Genomic DNA, 21,732 nt, shown 5'->3' with positions numbered 1-21,732 from the left:
AGGCCAGAAAGAGAGATTGTTCACAAGCACCAACAAATAAATAGAAGTTTAAAAAAGAGGGACCCACAGGCCGGGCCCCGATATAGCCACAAAATAAAAGTCATTTTTTCATCGGAATAGAGGAATCACCACCACCAGGAGAAGCGCCACCAGGACCGGGAGAGGAACGGAGGAAGAACCCGAGGCATCCGTAGGACGAGGAGGAGACTCGATAATTCTCTGTCCCCGAGTCTTCAGGTCTGACTCGGAAATGACCTCGGGGACAGGAGGATCAACGATGGCGCCATCAATAACTACCTTATCGGGATGTAAAGGAGAAAGGTCCAAGTCGGGAGCGATAACTCTGACTTGTTCCAAGAAAATTCTCCAAGACTCCTCGGCACCATCGGCGATAGAGTCCTCCAACTCGGCGTATGCGTTCCGAGAGTTCAGCAAGTCCTTCCTCACGGCCACAATATCTTGAAATAAGCTGTGGTAGCTGTCTTGCGCCGTCTTCCTCAGATTAGCCTCCAAAGTACATTGGGCCCGTAGCTTACCCTCCTCCTCCTTCAGGTGATCCCTCTCCCTCCTTAACTCATCTCTCTCCTCCTTCAGCTCCTTCTCATGTTTTTCAAAAATGCGAAGTCTCCCCTCCAACTCTTCAACCCTCGAGGTTGCACCCAAGGAGCTAAGGGGAGCCTTCTCAAAGATGTCCAAAAGTTTGCCGCAAACACCCGCCGCCCTAAAACTCTCCTCAGCCATGGTAGTGAGGTGGTTTCGAACAGAAACATCATCCATACTGATAAAAGGATAGATGTTCTTTCGGACGAATGCCATAGCATCCGCCTTAACCCCACCATCAAAAGAAGAAGAGCCAGACTCTAAAGTCTTGCGCTTCTTCTTCTCGGGCTCGGAGAGAATTTGGGCAGGAGGGGGTGGTCGGGGCAAACTTGAGGAAGAAATAACAATGGGTTCAGAAGGAGTGCCAGTATTCTTAGGAGGAGGAGGGGGAGGAGGAGGAGAAGTGATCGCCCCGGCACCCCCGGACCTGGCCCGGGACTTCGCCTTGGCCTCCCGGACCCTTTGGTAGGCCTCCTGAGCGTTCTTTTTTGCCATATCTACAAAAGAAACAACCAAGTTACAAGTCGGTAAAATGTAAGTCGGCGGAAACAACTCGGAAATAAAGAATGAATGCACTACCTATTTGAGATTGAACGAAAGTCGGTGTTCCCTGAAGAATTTTTCTGGTATCCAAATATGGGGACCTCCCCCACGCTTCTCGGAAAAACCCTACAATGGCCGCCTCCACCTCATCCAGGTCATCGGAACCATATTTTTCACAAGAGGAGGGCGGCGACCAATAAAGGGGGAAGCGGGGAGAGGAATGCTCATCCAGAAAAAAGGGGTGGTGACCCTCTACGGCTTGAACTTTGAAAAAGAAGTTTTTAAAGTCGTGGAAAGATTCGTCAAAAAGAGTGAAAATCCTCCGACCTTGAATGGCTCGGAAGGATACCCATTGCTGTTTATTGTTGAGCCCACTAAAGGGCTTGGTCACATGAAAGAGAAAGAAGAAAATTTTTAGAGAGGTCGGAAAGTCCAGAGCATGGCTTATAAACTGATAAATCTTCAAAAAACCCCAAGAATTGGGGTGAAGTTGAGTAGGGGCAACATTACAATAATGCAAAACAGATATCTCGAAATTTGAGAAAGGAAGAAAAACACCCAAACGGGTGATCATGCACTCATACATAAAGAAAAAATGAGGGGCCTCCTCATTTTCTCTCCCAAAACATACCCGGTCTTCAGGACCCGGGGTTATCAGTTCATATTTGGGCTCGTCCTCCTCTAAAGTACAGAGCCTGTGATGAGTACGAAGATGAGTGATGAACTCAGCGTCGACCAACGGTTCCTCCCCAAGGACCGTAACATCTAACCATTGAGAAAGAACGTCTACGGAAGCCATTTTTTATATAAAGAAAAGTGGCTGAAACCTACAAAAAGGGAAAAGGAAAAGGAAAAATCAAAAAACACGGCCTCTAAGGAGAAAGATTCGAAACTAGAATCTACAGGACAACCTATCTACTTGCAAAACAAAACATGCAAACAAAAAGCATGACATGAAAAAAGCAAAGCTAACCTTTATCCGAAAATGACGGTTGGAGAAGAACAGAAATCTTTGAACGCAAGGATGCAACGCGAACAGGATAAGGAGAAGTTTGAAAGATCGCAGAAACGGAAAATGGAAAGATAGGGAAAGTATTTATAAATAGGCTAAGGGGCATAATGGTAAAAACGAGGCAGCCATTAATGCGACTGCACCGTTACCAAAGCCCTCAATCCCTAAACGCTTCCTCAACGGACACGACGCTTGAATTGACGTAACTGTCAGAAACAAAAGGTCGCGAAAATCACGTCGGTTTCAAAACCCGTGAAGGTCGGCTACGAACCCGAGTTAAATACTTGAACCCAAGCCTTAAAAGGGCCTTGGGCTCAAGTAGGGGCACTGTTCATACCCTGGCCCAATGTTAAGGGCCCAGGTCCGATCGAAAGACCTGATCCAAATAGATTAAGCCTAGCAAAACACCCACCACCACTCAAGAAGTCGGTGTCAACCACGACTTAGTACGAAGAAGTCGGTTATGAGATTAGCTGGCAGATAAATACTCATTCAAATGAGTAACCGCCCCTGAAATCTCTCTAACCACTTCATAAAGCCATATCTTAACCTCCCTAAGATAATGGGACGGTTATTATCCTAAAGATACGGCACTACTCCAACGGTGGTTATTGGCTCACCACTATAAGTACACTGACACGCCTCAGGTATTCCTAAGTCCAATACTCTCTAAGACCTGCTTACACCCTTGCTAACTTAGGCATCGGAGTGTCCTTGCAGGTACCACCCCCCATTCACGCGCGAGCACAAGTCGGACGGAGCCTCCCGAGTTGCGGACCTACCTGGAGTCCTCCTCCATTATACACTTGGGCCGCCGAACGCCATCCATTGGACTAATCTCCGGTTACCTACCGTAACAAATATATAACACAATTAATTTAGTATTAAGTTGAGTGAATAGACAACAAATATAAGTTTAGAAGATGCGTAAAATTTGCGTTACTCAAAATAATGTTATTTTTTAAAAATTTTTGCAAATTAATTAATTATAGGTTTAATAAACTTTGAAAAGGGCAATAATTTTGTTTGTTTCCGTCTCGGTATATATGTACTTGTTAGGCAAAAAAATTATTATTACTTAAAAAAAAAGAGTTATTTTAAATAAATAAATATAAAATAATATTATTATCAATTTATGTTATTTTTAAGAAGTCAATTTTAATATATTAGAAAAGCTTTTAATTGATACTAGAAATAAAATAATTTTAATTAAATTTCAACTAGACTCAAATTATGGGCTATGAAATCTCAAAGATATAACTGTCACCGATAAAGTAAATCGTGTAGAAACCAAGGTTACAAAAACCGGACCGGTCATTGAATCGGTCAAATAACTAGTTCAATGGTTCAATGGTTTAACCGTGGTTGAACCGGTTTAATTAAATATAGAGTCAAATTAAAAAAAATTCAATACATAATCATAGTTCATAGAATTCATATGGCATTCAAGTATTCAAGAGATCAAAATTGAAGAAATCAAAAAATTGAATATTGCAGAATTGAAAAACCCAGAATCCAGACCAATATATCAACTCATAGTTAATAGTTCATAGAATTCATATGGCATTTAAGTATTCAACAGAGCAGAATTGAACATTAGAGAATTGAACTAATGGAGATTGAAAAACCCAGAATTGAAAAACCCAGAATTGAAGAACCCAGAATTGAACAGATTCAATTTTTTTAACATTGCAGAATTGAAAAACCCAGAATTCAGACCAATATATTTCATCATATGGCATTCAAGTATTCAACAGAGCAGAATTGAAGAAATCAAAAAATGAAAAACAAAATTATTCAAGTATTCATTATTGAACAGAGCAGAATTCAAGTATTCAAATTCAAGCTACAACAAATTTATTCACATTTGATTAATCATATAAAAAACAAAATAAAAAAATTAAAAAAACAAGAAGAACAGAAGAACTGAAGTCTGAGGAAGTGAGGAACACAAAGCCAGAACTAAAAATGAAAAGTTGAAAACAATACCAGAAAGTAGAAACCCAGAACTTATCCGCGATGTGAGTGGCCCGCGACGTGAGTGAGCAGCGACGGTGAGTGGCCCGCGACGGTGACTGACCCGCGACGGAGAGTGCCCGCGACGTTGAGTGGCCCGCGACGGTGAGTGGCCCTAGCGCCGGCGTCGGTTTGGATTCTTGCCTCTTGGCTTCTTAGTTCTTGCTTCTTTCTTGGATTACCAGATTAGGGATTAGGGTATGGTGAATTCACCAATTCAACACGCATTTTCAGTTTTCAGTTTCACCCTTTTTTTTTAAAAAAAAAAATCCAAAACGAGATGCGGTAGCGATGACAATGGCGGTGGGCTTCACTGATGGCTGTGGGTGGCGATGGTGATTTCTGGAGCTTGGGTGAATGGTGGTGATTTCTGAAATCTGGAGAGGGGAAGGGAAACTGATTAGGGCTTCAACGCTGCGTTCCTTTTTACGCGTTTTCTTTTTTTTTTTTATAACCAAAACGACGTCGTTTAGCATTTTAGTTTTTAAACCAAAAACCGTTAAAAAACCGGACGGTTCTTCCGGTTCACCGGTTAATCGCCGATTTGACCGGTTTTTACCGGTTTTTTGTCCGACGATTTTTTATGTTACCCGGACAGGCTAGGTAATCGGTTTCCAATTATTCCGGTTGAACCGGCCGGTCCGGTCCGGTTTTCAGAACCATGATAGGAACAGTTATCAATATCAGCAATAGAGCGTCAAAGGATAACAAGTGCGAAAGCTAACGAAGATATATTATAAGAGTAACTGTCAGTTGATATTAGATTAGTTTATAAATAAAATTTTGGGCACACATTATAATCAGTTCAGTTATTTTTGAAAAACACTTGAAAATTCAAAAATATTTTTAGCCTCCCTGACATCAAAGAATAAAATTGAAAATTTTAAGTAATTCTTTTGAAGTCTGAATTTAAATTTGTATTCAACTTTTTATTTTTAATTAAAGTTTTTTACATTTTTTAATTTTTTTTCATCTTCTGCCTTTTTCTTTTAATTTCTGCATTTTACTTTAACTTCGACATCTTGCATGTTTTCTTTTTTTCTTTAATTTTATTTTCGAAACTACAATGGAAACCTTGAAACACCCACAATTAGTGACGGACCCAAAAAAATTTAGGAGTAAGAACAAAAATATATACACTAAAATAAATTTTATTGAACATTATTATGGAAATATAAAAATTAAAAAGAGTTGGTAAATATTTTTATTCTTAAAATACTATTCATTATATATAATTTATAAAAAATATTTTTTATTTTTAAAACTTGAACTTAAAATATTTTAATTAAATTATAGATAACTTATTATTCTAACTAATTTTTTTAGACATATTTAATAATAAAAAATTAAATCAATTGACACATTAACACCTAATAATACACTAGTATTTATAATTTAAAATTAGAATTATATATAAATATTAAAAAATTAAATATGTATATAAAAAATATGTTTATATAAAATAATAGAAACTTAATTTATAATTTCTTTTCCATTTTTTTAAACAATTAAATTTAATATATATTTTTTAATTTAATTTTAATATAATATTAGACTAAAAATTTTATACATCTGTTTAATTATGTATTATAATTAAAATATTTTATTATTATTTCTAAAAAACATATATTTTAAATTAGTAAATTAATCAATTTATTTTAAAAATTTATATGCAACATAGGTACATATATATAATAAAATAAAAGATAAAAAAAACAAGTAATAAGAATGAATAAATTGAGAATAAAATAAAATATATAAAATTATGAAGAGAATAAAATATTATATTAATACTTAAACAATAATTGTTTGAATTAAAATTTATAATTAAAAATATTAAAAAAATAATAAATTTGGAAGATATATAGAGTCATAGAGAATTATATAAAAAAACATGAAAAATTTTAAATTTACCTTTTGATGAAGAGGATGTGACCACTAAATAAGAAATAGAAAAAGAAGGTTAAAAATAAAAAAATAAGAAGAGGGTTTAAGGGAATAAAGGAGTGACGGCACAAAAACTAAATTTGGTTAGGTTAAATAATAGTCAAAATAATAGAGAAAAAAAGTGAATTTGAGACTTTAGCCAATTAGATTTAGTTTATTTCTACTGGGCCATTTAAAATTTGAAGTAGAAACACATTATATATAACTATTTTTAAAAAAAATTAAAAACACAGTGGGGCTGAGAAAAACTTATTTTTTTCCTCTCTAACCCTTCTGATTTATCAAACCATCAACATCACATCTTAAACAGCTTAGGGCATAAGATTTTTTTTATGGTGCGGTGTTAGTGTGTAGTGTAGTAATGGGTGCAATGGTGTGTGAGAAAATTACTGAGTGCATTGAACTTGAGAAATGTTCTTTTGAATCTGTGAGTGTGGTATGTGTGGGTGATTGCAAATGATGTGTGGATGGTGTATCATATTAAAAAAGATCAATGCATTGTGGAGTACGAGTGGGTACCACAGAAATAAAGTGAAATGTAAAAATAGAAAATGAGTTTCATAAAAAGTTACATTTCTGGATATGAAAATTTTCTTTCATTTTAAATCAATAAGTCGAAAGCCCATTTGTTAATGTGGAGGCATATGCAAGAGAATAAAATACTCTTAAATATGAAAGGTCGGGTAAGTTACTATACAAAAGCTTGTAAGGACTAGCATTATCCAAGTTAGTGTTGGGCAGCCTATTAATTAGGTGAATGGCGTGAGCAACTGTATATTACCAAAAACAATGTGAAATTCCTTATTGAAATAGTAGTGCTCTAGCAACACCTAAAATATGGTGGTGCTTTCTCTCTACAATCCTATTTTGCTCTGGTGTTTCTACATAAGAAGTTTGGTGTAAAATTCCTACAAAAAAGAATTTTAGAGTGAACTCTGCCCCATTATCAGTCCTTTATCACTTAACTTGTTTTTCAAATTGTATTCTGACAAAATTCACAAAATTAATAACCAATTGTGATGCTTCAGATTTGGTTTTCATAAAAAAACTCAAGTGAATCTGCTTTTGCCATTCACTACAGTCAACAAAAACCTATGTCCTTCATTGGAAGGGACATAAATAGGACCCAGATATCCATATGAACTAAGTCAAAACAATTTTTTATTTCAGTTGTACTAAGATTAAAAGATAATTTCTTTTGTTTTGCAAAATGATACAAATCACGAGGAAGTTTTGAAGCAATACAATCTATAAAAGGATAATACTTCTTCAAAAAAATCAATTTATGCATGGGTATGTATCCTTATCTAAGATACCAAATGTTGTTGTGCTCACTGCGTGAAGGTGTGATAGGATGAGTAGTAGTCGTAATTGCCGCCAATGAAACTTACTTTGTTGGAAGAGGGGGAAAGTGAGAGAATTCTAGTTCTCTACTCATTGTATATAACCCTTCTATACACTCAGCATTGCCAATCATCTTTGATGTGAATCGATCTTGTATCTCACAACACTTATTATTGATTAATAGTTGACAATGTAAGTTTGAGGTTAACTTTTACACAGAGATCAGTTTAAAATTAAAAGAAGGAATGTATAAAACATTTTTAAGATGAAGAAAATCTCATGCCCTAAACTGTTCAAGCTGTGATGTTGATGGTTTGATGAACTAGAAGGGATTAAGAGAGGAACTTAATCCCTTCTAGTTCATCAAACCATCAACATCACAGCTTGAACAGTTTAGGAGATGAGTAGGGTAATTTTCTTCGGGGGCAAGTGCCCCCTCATTGTTATTAGGTCCGTGCCTGCCCACAATAAGAGTCGTTTTCGCTTTTTGAATTAAGATTGTGAAACAAAACTCAAAAATTGTTAAATTATTATTATTAAAAATATATAGAACAAAAAATTGAGTAAAACAAATTGACACTCCCATTAAAACATTGTCATAGATAGTAGTTCTGTAAAAAAACTCAAATTTGCAAAAAGTTACGTTGTGAAAATTTGTTTTTGGATACTAAAAAATTAGTGCTAATGAACATGTGAAATTCATCCACAATATTTTCTACTTCCAATAATAAAAGAGAAAAGAAAATTGAAAATATTTTTATACTTCAAACCACAAAGACTACCTTATTGTCGGTGAGACTTGATGGCGTTGGCCATATCCATCATGAGTTAAGTGCATCTCATACAAACACTATGTGATATCAGGATTTGCCCCATCCGTAGTAACACAAGGTTTGATTAATCATATTTACTCACTAATTTAAAACTATGTCTATCAGAATCCATGCGTCAAAATGAAAAATTTTTCAACTTTAAGATCACAAATTTTACTTAATATATTGCTTACTCTTTTAAATGCGAACACAATAAAATATAATTATTTTTCTATTTTTTAAATCACAAATTCAGTTCTTTTAATATATCAAAAAGATTACCATCAGAAAGCTCTATGATTATTGTTGATACATTGGTAAAATTTTATCAACAGATAAATAAAAATCATTATAATTTGGCTAATATATTGACCCATCATATGATAAAAATACTTAATTTTTTATTGAATCGACAAATATTAAGTATGAACAATTAATCTATAAAGTAGATTAAATTACTCAAATAGTTAGTATAAAAAAATTAAAATGATTTTATTAAAGTATAAGATAAATACAGAACAAAATATGCTAAATATGAAATGCATTTAGATAGACAAGATCAAAATGATGGTAATGTTATAAAAGATAATACCGGACTACAACAAAATATTAATCACATTGTTGAATAAAATGACATTTGGGCCAAGATGTCAATCAAGTAATTAAACAAATTTTAAAAGGATTGGAATTTAAATTAGATTTGTAAATTAACCTCAGTTTGTGTATTCTTTTCTTGAATTTATCCAACAAAATGAATTATCCGAAGAATGAAAGTTTTCTAAGTCATTAATTATATTCTCAGGAAAAGATAAAGAATCATCAGTAGAGAATATTGCTCGTTATACTGTCAAAATTAACGAGGTGGCGTCAAATAAGTATTTAAAGATAAAATTGTTTCTCTCTTCGTTGACAAGAAATGCCTTTACATGATTTTCTAATCTAAAGCCAAATTTAATTCATTAGTTAGAAAAAGATTTTGATAAAAAAATTTTCGTAATGAATTAAGAATCAGTGTAAGTGATTTATTCTCCATTAAACGTAATATAAAAAAATCAATTGATAAGTATTTGGCTAGATTCACAAACATGAGAAATAGATGTTTTACTCAAAGTCTAGAATCTAAAGTTGTCAAAATGATCATAAATAGATTAAAACTTGAAATTAGGAAAAAGTTTATAAATCAACAATATTATGTATGATATGACTCAATTTACTGAAAATATTAGACAAATTAAAGAGTTGAAAGCTAAGAAAAAAGCAAAGTATAAAGAGATGATAAAAGAAATATTGAATAATAATCAAATGTTTACATTTTATTGAATAAGATGTAGAGGATAATCAAAAAAATTTTTTTGAAGTACAAAGTAAATGGCTTCTCTACAAATAAAGGATAATTTTGATTATAAAAACAATGAAAAAATGATTTCATTCTTCTTTATTTTTCTATCGTCTTTCATCTTTTCTTTATTATTATTTTTTCTCTTTTTTTAATTTTTCTATTTTTTTTCTCTTTCTTGTTCATTGTAATCTTCTTTTTTTTTTGTTTTTTTCTTTCTTCTCTTATTTTTCTGTTTCTCTATCTCTTTTTTCTTTCTTATTCATCCTAATATTTTTTACTTTCTCTTTCTCATTTTTATTGTCTTTTAAATTCTTTTTTTCTCTTTTATTTACATTGTTATGTCTTATTTTTTCTAAACAAAAAAAAATAAAAGAATTATGCGTCAAATTTAAATTCATGAGCAAAAAATAATCTTTCATTGACAATTAAATATGTTATTCCTAAGTACAGAAGTCACGTTGACTTAAAATTTTTATTGAGTTTATTAGTGCTTGAACTTAAAACTATTAAAATGTTAATGTAAAAATTTTTTAGGCATAAAAATTTTATCAAATTTAATTAACACTTAAAGTTTAACATTTAAAAAAAATGACTTCACGAAATTAAAATTCTATTACTCCTAAGATTAAAAAAATTGTGTCAATTAATACTGTTAATTAAAACAATAAAAGAACGTCAAAAACTCTCAACTAAAATATCAAAGATTAAGACAAAAGTTAATTAACATACATTTAATATGTCAAAAATTACCATAGATACCGTTTGACATGCTTAGAAGTTTCATACAGAAAAATAAATTCCATTAATAGTTAGGTATTCAATTATCAATATAAAAAATTTATAGACTTAAGAATTTTATTAAGTTTATTACTAATAATAGATATTTAATTTATTAAATATATATGTGTTCAAAGTGTCAACTTAAAAGTATTTGACACTTAGTTTTCAATATCAATTGATATTTACACCTCAACTTATCAAAGATAAGATAAATATCAATAAATAACTAAATTTTTTTACTTTCACTCATTGCAGGTTTTCAAATGAAAAAATTTGGAGGAGATCTTGTTAGGCAAAAGATTATTATTATTTGAAAAAAACGTTATTTTAAGTAAATAAATATAAAATAATATTATTTTCAATTTATATTATTTTTAAGAAGTCAATTTTAACATATTAAAAAAGTTTTCAACTGACACAAAAAACAAAGCAATTTTAATCAAAATTTGAACTAGACTCCAATTAAGGCTATGATATCTCAAAGATATAGCTGTCAGTAAAAATAATAGAGCGTGTGTAAATCCTGCTAAAATCGATAAATAATTAGTTAATAAATTAAATTTTAATTAGAAAAATTAAAAATGTAAATCTAATATCAAAATAGGACATAGCTCTTCAAAACGAGAATTTCGATATCAATTTCAAAAAATTTGGCCCAAAATGAGAACGGATGGACCAAACCGGCTGAACCGAACCTAAACTGGGCCCGTAAATCCAACCGGACCCATAACTTAAAAGAAGCAGCAGCTCCTTCTACCCCATTTCACACAACAACGACGCCAACCAGATTGGGGAGAAAGAGAACTCATAACCCTCATCAACCCTTTGATCCACCATAACTTTTTCGTTTGAGCTCAGATCGCCGCATCGTTCACGGCCACGCGTCTAGCGTGTCGAGCTCTACACTTCTGTTGGATCAATTTCACTAGTGAGCTTCAATTCTATCTCAGATTTTCTACCCCCTTTCCTATTCTTGAAATTAAAACCCTATAGTGAGATTTTGCTAATTTGGTGTTCTAGGTTCGATTTAGCTTGCGGAGCTTATTGGGTTTGAGTTACTATGCATGTGGATATGGTAAGGACAACCTAAACCCTAACCAAATCTTGCATTTATATGAGAAATCTGAATTTGAAACATATATGTGTATTAGGTGTGAATTAAGTTTATATATAAGCATTGGAATTGAAAAGTAAGCATTTGGAAGCTTGGTGGTGATTGAATCTAAGCTTGTGGCTGATTTTTCTAGGCTTGAGGGGCTGTGTTGTGACCTTGAGAGGCTGGCTTGGACTAAATAAAGTGATCGGCCAAGGTATGGTTTAGGTTTCGCGCGTTTAACATGTAAAGTTTTGTGAAAACTTCGGCTAGAGTATTATAGGATAAATTGAAATGGTCAAATGCATTGAATGTTTAGCTTTGTGATGATATTGTATGAATTGATGAGTGGGCTTGTGTTGGAATTAATAAGCATGAATTGTTGGTGTCATTTAATATGTGTTCTTGGAGTTATTAATGATAAGTTAATGATGTTGTGGTATGTGTTGATGAGATTTTGGTAATTATGGCTTGCTGATTAGTCAATGATAATTTATGGGTTGTATTAATGAATTAAAGGAGTAAGTTAAAGAATGTTTAAAGACTGTAGCTTGTGGTTGAAATGGTGAATATTGGGATTATTGTATGAATTTTATGGAATGGTATGAGCATTGATGTGTTAGTGGTTGGTGATAATAAAATGGAGCTTGATTTGCTATAAATGTGCAGGTTTTGTGGGTAGGAAATGTGAATTTGGTAAAAAAAAAAAAGGGGTTTGGTATGTTTTGGTAAAAAGTGGTTTTGATGAACTTTGGAAGTTTATAACTTGCTTCTCAAATTTTGAATGAAAATGAGATTTGTTTTAAAATTAAAAAGTGTTTAATAAGCTTGAGATTGATATAAAGTTTGCAGAAAATTGAATTTTGTAGAGGAAGTTATCGACATCGGAAATTTGGTGCGAAAAACTGAATTTTTGTATGCTGCAGCAAAACCAGGTTTTCTGATGTGTCCCCACACACACAACTGTGCGCACGCACCCAACAATAGCAAAAATTTACCTGTGCATACGCACGCCCTTGTGCGCACGCACACACCAGGATAGGCCTTTTGTTGGTGGCGCTAGCACAGGTGAGGCACATGCACACCAAGTGATGTTGCGCTCGCACGCATTCGTGCGTACGCACACATTCTATTTTTTTCTTAAGCTGTGTGCACGTACAGGTGTGTGCGTACACACACCCTGTTTTCCAGCACCTGAGTTTTTAAGATTTAAACTTGGTTTTGAACCCCTAAACCCCTATTTTTGCCTTGTTAAACTTAGCTTTTACTAGTGAGCTTAGTAATTAGTGGAAGGTAGGATTTTGGCATAACTTGGGGATGAAGTAAGAGGTAAAATGATGAGATATATGAAGGAGATGAGAATGTTAAGTGAAGTATAATGCAATGGCTTTGATAAATGATTATATAATGACTATGAAAATGAAATGGCTTATGAATGATGACATCTGAGATACGAGTTTCCCTGGGTAAGAACCGTGGCTTGCCACCACGTGTTTCAAGTTGAATCTCGATACTCTATGGACCCTACGTCGTAAGGGTGATCGGGCACGTATAAATTCCCGGATATGGATAGCCCCCATTGAGTGAGTAAATGATAAATGAATGTGAAATCTATACATAGACTCATGGGGATGCGCGACGGGGGACAGCCTAAGGTTTTCGGACTTATCGGGTTGGCTGGATAACCGACAAATGAGCCTCATCAGCCATAGGACAGGCATGCATCGTGTGCATTTGTTTGTTTTGGTTGCCATGTATTATCTGAAATTGCTTAACTGAATATATATCCTGCTATCTGCTATACTTGCTACTTGCACTATCTGCTTCTTACTTGTGCTTGAATATGTTTGGTTGCTTGTCTCTGCATAAATTATGGATGATGGAGGAACGGAGGAAGGGTGGAACGGTTTGGTGATTATGTTAGGTTTGAAAATGAGTAAGTTTAGGACTGGTTAGAATATCTACCCCTCTTATGGTTTCTGCTTAGAAAATTAAGTTTTGCAATTGTATGACGGAGTTCTAGGATTACCTTTGTCATTTCCAGGACCTTATTTATTATACGTGTGACACCTTTACCATGCTGAGAACCTCCGGTTCTCATCCCATACTGTGTTGTTATTTTCAGATGCAGGTCGAGAGGCTCCTCGCTAGGCGTCTGGATCCTTGAAGCGGAATAGTCCATGAGTTATTTTGGGATTTTCTGTTTATATGTATATATGTACCTAAACTTGTTTATTTTGTTCCTCATAGAGGTTGAGGGAGAGCTAGGATCTTATTTTGTATTTTGAGTATTTTGGGATATATATATATATATATCTCCGGCCAGCCTTGGCTTCGCAAACAGAGTTAGGAGTTAGTTATGCTGTATTTTTGGCCTTCCATTACCTTCTCGCTTATTTCCATCCTTAACTTTTTAGGTTTCTTAGCACGCAAGTAACTCTATTCCTTGAGCGTTACGTTTTTTATTTTGCGAATTTTGTTTACCCGTTTTTCAAGGCTCCTAGCATAATATCTCTTTCACTACTATAAGTACATATTTTCTGTTTAGAGGTCTGTAACACTACACTACCTCTGTTCTACAACTTAAGCGTAAAACTCTGTGTAATAGGGTGTTACAGCGTGAAATAAAAAGTGCGAAAGCAATTATCAATATCAGCAATAGAGTGTTAAGGGACAACAAGTGTGGAACGGTTATTCAAGTTTGAAAACCGACAAAGATATATTATAGGAGTAATTGTCAGTTGACATCAAATTAGTCTATAAATAGAGTTTTGGGTACACATTACAATCAATTCAATTCTTCTTGAAAAATATTTAAAAACCCAAAAACGCTCTCTGCCTTTCTGACATCAGAGAGTAAATAAATTCAAATTTATACTTTACTTTTTATTTTTAATTAAAATTTTTTACTTTTTTGTTTTCTTCATTTTATTTTTTTCTCTTTTAGTTTTTGTATTTTACTTAAGATTAATATTTTGCATGTTTTTTTATCTTTAATTTTATTTCGAAATTACAATTAAGACAACCATAAAAAGAAGTCGTTTCCACTTCTTAAATTTAAAACTCGAAAGTTATTAATTTATTTGTTGTTAACAATGAAACTAAAAAAAATTAAGTATAACAGTACTATTATTATATAATTGAACATTGTATAACAAATTAAGATCCATGTTTTGTCTTATCTCTACCTTCTTTTGGTCACTATGGTTGAAGAAATAAAAAATAATAATAGCAGATGCAGATGTATAAGGCATGAGATGGGATGACATGTGCGTACCTGAACAGCAAGGATAACAAGTAACAACCACATTAACCACCAACTTGTCATTACTCATTACTAAGAATTAAGTTTAGACCAATTCAAGCAGACAAACATACACGAGGCCATTCAAAAGTGAATTAAGTTCTCAAATACTAAGAACGCTCAAATACGTTACTAGTTCGTTTAGGTGTAGAATGCCCTTTTCTATTATTAAGTCACATGATATTTACTACTTTATGAGATATATAAAAACTTCACCCTTCTAAAATAATAATAATAATAATAATAAAAGAACTTCAAATTTAAACAAAATATAAGTCAATATAATATCCAACATCTTATAATAATATATAATTTATTTATTTTTATTTTTATCAAAAATTAAACTATCATTGATCTGATGTATTCTTAAATGTATTGTATTTGTATTTATATTTGTATTAGAATTAAAATTTATTTGACGACACTATATTGAGTACAAGATATACGTGGTTGGCAACATTTAAAAATAAATTTTTTTTTTAAAAAATGTGAAATTAGGTGAAGAAGAAGATTGTAATTATATTTTTGAGAAGAATATTATATTTTTAACCATCTCTTTTTCATTTTATCGACGATAAGCCGTCGAAAAATATCGACAGAAAATTTAGCCGTCGATAATTACAATATTTTTTGTAGTGTGTATTGTATATGATTTTTTTATATTTTATAATTGAAAAAAAATATAAAATAAAAGTATACAAAATATATACTTATAAAAAATTTAATTATAATCTTTATTTTTTATCTAATTTTATTTTTTTAAAATTCTAAAAATATTGAAGATAAAACGAAAATATTTGGTAGCAAAAAAAAATTAACAAAAAACAACCATAACTTGTCTTATTTATCATTTATTAAGTTTTGATTTTTTTTTGTCTCTCTAACATTATCGGAGGATAAAATTGAATGATAAAAATCAGAAATAAACAAATACTTTGGCTGATTTTATTTCTTTCAATTTTTTTATATGAATAAGTACTGTCCACTCTCTCCTAAGGCTAAGAGATCCTCTTAAGATTCCAGTATATACAAATTCATATATATAAATATATTTAATTTGATTTGTTGATTGATTTTTAAGCTAACTAGAACATGGAAAAAAACATAGGGTGATGTGAACTGGGTGTAAAATTTGTTTTGGCATAGTATGAGTGGAGCATTTTTAGAAAAAGGACAATTGAGCATACGGTGCCTTCCCTAGATAGAAGTTGAACATGATAGGCCCCAACCGTCCAAATAACCCACTCCACTTTGATATTACCTTTACTGTCCTTGCTCGTACGTACGTCCCGATCTGGAAATACAATTCATTCAATAGGAATCTATCCACTTATTTTCTAACAAGTCATTATTAATTGACTTAAATAAATAATATTAATAATGATAATAAAAAAATGTTGTTTGCCACGCTAGTATAATAAGTAGTGACTTCACGAGATAGCGCATATTGAAGGGAAGGCTGTTTCTTTGATCTTTATTTTATTTTATATATTCTATTTCCCTTATAATCTCAACCAATAATATCTCAATAACCACCACCATAGCCATGGAATCTTTCTTTGTTAGGAACAACACATTTTTTCAGCGGGAGGAGGATACGGGCATGGACTTGGCATGGATGATTGAGTTCCTGAAGGGCATGGTGAAGCCGGTGGCGGCAACCGCAGTGGTGGGCCTAGCAGTGGGCTTGTCTTTCTGGCAGAAGCTGGGCCTAGAGTCCGAGATGTTTGTTGCCATTGTGAGGGCGTTTATTCAGCTCTCTATCATTGGCTTTGTTTTGCAGTTCATATTCAATCAGGGTAATGCTGGATGGATCATTCTAGCATACCTTTTCATGGTACTTTTTTTTATTAGTATTTTATTTTTTAATTATAAAGAAGTTTTGAATTCATTAAGTTAATTAAAATCTCTTTTTCCTTTTAGGCAATTATTGAAATGAAATTCAATTGAATTTAATTTGGATCCTCTGCAGGTATCAGTGGCTGGTTATACAGCGGGGCAGCGAGCGAAACACGTGCCTAGCGGAAAGTATGTGGCGGGTGCTTCCATACTGACCGGAACATCGGTGACCATGTTTTTGCTGGTTATATTGAATGTGTTCCCTTTCACTCCCAGATACATCATACCTGTCGCCGGCATGTTGGTCGGAAACTCTATGACTGTAACCGGAGTTACCATGAAGAGACTTCGTGATGACATTAAGACTCAAATCAACTTGGTTTGTATATCTTGCTTTTTACAAACTCATATTAATATCCGTCTCTCTTCAGATGATTAGAGTGATTGAGAGACTAGTTCATAATTTTTTTTTCTAAATATAAATATCTTATTTATATTTAGTAAATTAAATATATATATAACACTGAGTCTCTCCATACTCACCTAAGAAGTGGCGGATTCAAGTCTCATTCCTAACTTTGAAAAATATATATGATTTTTATGAAAGTACTTCTTAAAACTAATTTATATATGTTTTTTTAAATTAAAAAATGTTGATATAACATCACATACTAATAAATAGTTTACTTTCTTACCATTTCCTATATTTATATTATTAAAATTATGTTAAATATTAAAACTAATTCTATCAAATACAAATAAATTATATTTATTGAAAATTTTTGTTTAATCAAACTTTAATATTATCATTTTAAAAAAATCAAATACTTTATCAGATAAAACCTAACTAAACCATATGTAAAACTACTCTTGTACTCACTATGGAATTGTTATTGAATACTCTCTGTTCTGGATTTTTGTTGTTTCAAGACTCTATTAAAATTGAGTATAGAATTATAAATATGTTCATTATTTAGTTAAACTAATACAAGTAGTACCTTCTTTGCTTTCAATGATATCATTGACAGTTTCATCTAAATTAAATAAATAAATAATTAGAATCATCTAACTTGTCATAGTTGACCGTTTAGGTGTTTACCATGTATTAGTATTGTTGATTTCATCACACCTTAATGCATTATTATTTTACTATTAACAAGGACAGAAGTTTGTTTAATCCTCCAACTACTGCAATTTAATTTTTCAGATTAAGCAAAGTCATGTGTATTGAAACTCTGATAACATGTGCAGCTAGATCATTTATAAAGTAGATCTAAGTTTTTCTTCTTAAAAAAAAAAAGCTGGCATAAGCACTAATACAAAATGACTACTTCATTGTTGTATAATACTCATCCTTTCGAAAATTTAATATACTGATGACCATCCGTGTTATTACTAAATATTATCATTTTAGACTAATATTTGGCTAATAATAATTTGTATTTATATTTATAAGATTTACATTTATAAAAAAAATATATAATTTATACCTGTATTATTAAAATTTATATATGAGTTAACACAATTTGTATTTATATTTATTAGAAATTAGTAAAATTTATTTATTAAAAATAATTTAATATTTGTAATGGTTAAATATTAGTCAAAATTATAGTAGAAATTCAGGTGCAGTCAATTTTAGGTGAAGTTGATAATTAAGAATCGATAGATAAAAATTTAGTCAAATTATTTAAATTATTTAACGGCTCTTAACTATTAACCTCACCTAAAGTTGACTCCCTTGAATTTTCACTCAAAATTATTAAAAACTTATGGCCCCAAAATTTGATGTATTCATAACTCAATGTATCTGATATGAATGTGTATCTAGGTTGAGACGGCTTTGGCGCTTGGCGCGACCCCACGACAAGCTTCTCACCAGCAACTGAAGAGGACTCTGATTATAGCACTATCTCCGGTGATAGACAACACAAAAACAGTGGGTTTAATATCTCTTCCCGGAGCAATGACTGGTCTAATCATGGGAGGTGCGTCGCCATTGGAAGCGATTCAGCTGCAGATTGTAGTGATGAACATGATGATTGGTGCATCCACTATGAGCAGCATAATGGCCACTTACCTTTGTTGGCCATCATTCTTCACCAAGGCCTATCAATTGGAGACCAAAGTCTTCACAGATTGATTCCGTTACTCCAAACCACAAATTTTTAAATGATTAATTCTTCATCCCCATGATTCAGTGTGACAATAATTCTTTCTGTTCAAGTCACCTCTAACTGTATAGGATTGGGTTGTTTTGTTAGTCAATTTTGGTTTTTTATGGAACAAGCTAAGGTCATTGTGTTTTGATTCTCAACATTACTTTGTGTGTAAAAATGCGATCAAATCAAAGTGTTACTCTGTTGAATATTATTCTTTTTACTATAATTCTTTAGGGAGTATTTTTAGGATATTAGTTAGATAGATCTATCATGTCAAAATTGAATGTTGGAAGTTATTAATCGGATAAAAATGAATTTAATGCATGACAAAGGATACATAAAATGAAAATATGAAACACTGACAAGTGGCAAAACAGCAATTAGCGACAAGTAGTTAGCATTTAGCAAGGTATATGTATTAATGTATGCACCTAATGAAATTGGGGGAGAGGGAATATTTGCTCAAACTACCCATCTAGATTTAATTTGAGATCAGGGGATATAATATATATGGTTGTGATTTGCAAGGTGACATGTGCGCCGGGAAAATATTCTCATTGTAGTAATCAAAGTTTATTAGGGTGTTATAATGGGAAACGCATGGAGTTCTATAATTATTATGGAAGAATAATGCTATTGTTGTTCAATATATGCTATATTGGATATCCGTTACACAATACCATACATGTGACGCGAATTATGTGAGGACAAGGTAACAGCTAAGACCACGCCTAGTTGACAACAAACACCATTTGATAATTTGGTCCGTAAATTGATATATCATATCATATCTTTTAATTTTCCTTTTGACGTGGATTATGATATTGACTAAATTGTATGGATTCTTTTGTCTAGGGTGCTTTATTCCGCAAAGATAAGGGATATAACACAATAATAGAGGAAATATAGTTACTATATATATATATATATATGAATTTTAGTTATTGTCTCACAATAATAAAAGAGAACCATCAACATAACAAGGTCCATTCTTCTCACGCATTTGACATTTTCATCGGTGGTTACAGTTTTAATTTTGTGATTACTCTCCACATAATAATAATTAAAAGATATTAAATAATTTAATATATTTAATTAAATTATTTAATATAATATAAAACAATATTTAACTCAAGATAAAATATTAAATTGATTTTTTACGTTTGGGTTTAATTTTCTTTTAGTCCCTAAAATTTAAAATGTCTTATTTGAATCTAAAAAAGTCTCAATTAGTTTTAATGTAGTCTTACCGTGAAGTCAAATTAAAGTTAAATAATTAACGAAACTCAGTTTTTAAATCTGAAAAACTCATAACCAACCTCTTCAAGTGCCGAGGAGAGTTCCCACAGTGAAGGTGATGATGACCTTGTCCTCATTGTCGCTGGCGAACTTTTCTGCGGAAAGCGAGTTCCCAACTATGTTCTCCATATGCTTGAACCAACAAAGTTAGCAGCTTGTGTAGATGCATCCGCTGTTAATTCTGTACCTCTCGAGCTTGTACATCTTTTCCAAATTATTGACCTCGTTTTTGCAATCCTGGCAAGTAGGATATTCCGTTAATTATTTAATCTTGAACTCATGGTAAAACTAAATTGAAGTTAAAAAAAATTGGATTTAAATAAGACAATTTAAATTTTACCGACTAAAGCAGGATTAGATCCAAATGTAAAGACTAATTTAATACTTTACCTTTTAATTTATTATTTTTTTCGATCTAAAAAAAATAGAGAAATGTTAGGTTTTTTTATTGTTGGTAGAATTTTCGACCCCCAGGCAATAGGGATGGCAATACCATCCGAACCCGCGGGTACCCACCCCGCCCCTACTCGCTCGGGGCGGGTAATTACCCGTCCCGCACCGGGGCGGATTTTTAGCGGGACGGGTTCTTGGGAGGGGCGGGACGGGGTCAGGTTTAGGTAATACCCGCCCCTACCCGTCCCGCTATATATATAACATATATTATTTTAATATATAATATGTATAATATATGTAAAACAATTAGTAAATAATTAATAATATTGTATCATATTTAAATTTTTACTTTAATTTATGTTATATATGTGATGATGGTTATATAAATTTTGAAATTTAATTGTATTTATTGGATTTTAATAATTATAGGGGCGGGTAGGGGCGGAACGGATACCCGCAGGGGCGAGTTAGGGTTCAGCGTTTTACTACCTGCAAGTAGAAGTGGGACGGGTTCTATACGGGTTGGTGTACGGCGGGACGGGGTCGGGTAGAGCAAAAATCCGCCCCTACCCACTCCGTTGCCACCCCTACGCAGGCAAAGTGGCGAAAGACGTTACAAAATTTTAAAGTTTTGAGACATTACAAACCAGAAGTACAAGACATCCACAACAAAAGAAAAGCAGCATAAGCCAACTTGACCCCACTCCTATGGTATTGGCATTAAGGAGCAGCTGACTTGGACAGTAACGAGCAAAACCAAAGCCAAAAAAGAGAGAAAGAAACTAACACCATAGCACCCTATTAAAATTCATCTCTGATTCATAGTTCCTTCACTTATCCAGATAGCAAAACTCCTTTTGTGTGATAAGTTGCATCTTTAAAGTGCCAACTTCTTATGATAAATTCTTCGGCTTATTCCTTTGAAAATTTAATCTCCGCAAATTATTATTCATCCCCTTATACCAATTAATTGAACATACTTTATCAGTTTTAATTATTAGCTGATCAATAGATGCCAATGATTTCTCAAGCATAAATCAGATGATCATCTCCAAACCAATGACTACTTGACTAGAGCTTCCACTGTTGAACCTGTACCATAAAATTCACATAATAAAACCAGCATTTTCTCTTCAGAAATTAAAAAATAACTCCCAATAGCCATACACCGTTTATGAGCAACAAAATTAACACAGCCAAGCCCCTATCAAATTATTTTGATTCTGATCCACATTGCTGGCCGCGGCAA

At 32.6% G+C, this 21,732-nt stretch overlaps 1 protein-coding gene across 1 annotated transcript; it reads left to right on the top strand.

The window, feature by feature from the left end:
* The first annotated feature begins 16,213 nt into the window (after window positions 1-16,213).
* LOC130932970 (protein ALUMINUM SENSITIVE 3) lies at window positions 16,214-19,011 on the top strand. The gene is made up of 3 exons (XM_057862446.1): window positions 16,214-16,627; window positions 16,763-17,008; window positions 18,461-19,011. The coding sequence occupies exons 1-3, from the start codon at window positions 16,337-16,339 to the stop codon at window positions 18,770-18,772; spliced, it is 849 nt and encodes a 282-aa protein (XP_057718429.1). The 5' UTR covers window positions 16,214-16,336; the 3' UTR covers window positions 18,773-19,011.
* Window positions 19,012-21,732: the final 2,721 nt, after the last annotated feature.

Source organism: Arachis stenosperma, chromosome 6 (genome assembly GCF_014773155.1).
Source record: "Arachis stenosperma cultivar V10309 chromosome 6, arast.V10309.gnm1.PFL2, whole genome shotgun sequence".
Classification (NCBI taxonomy): Eukaryota; Viridiplantae; Streptophyta; class Magnoliopsida; order Fabales; family Fabaceae; genus Arachis; species Arachis stenosperma.
The sequence above is the reverse complement of the archived record's forward strand: the minus strand, read 5'-3'. Positions and strand labels throughout refer to the sequence as shown.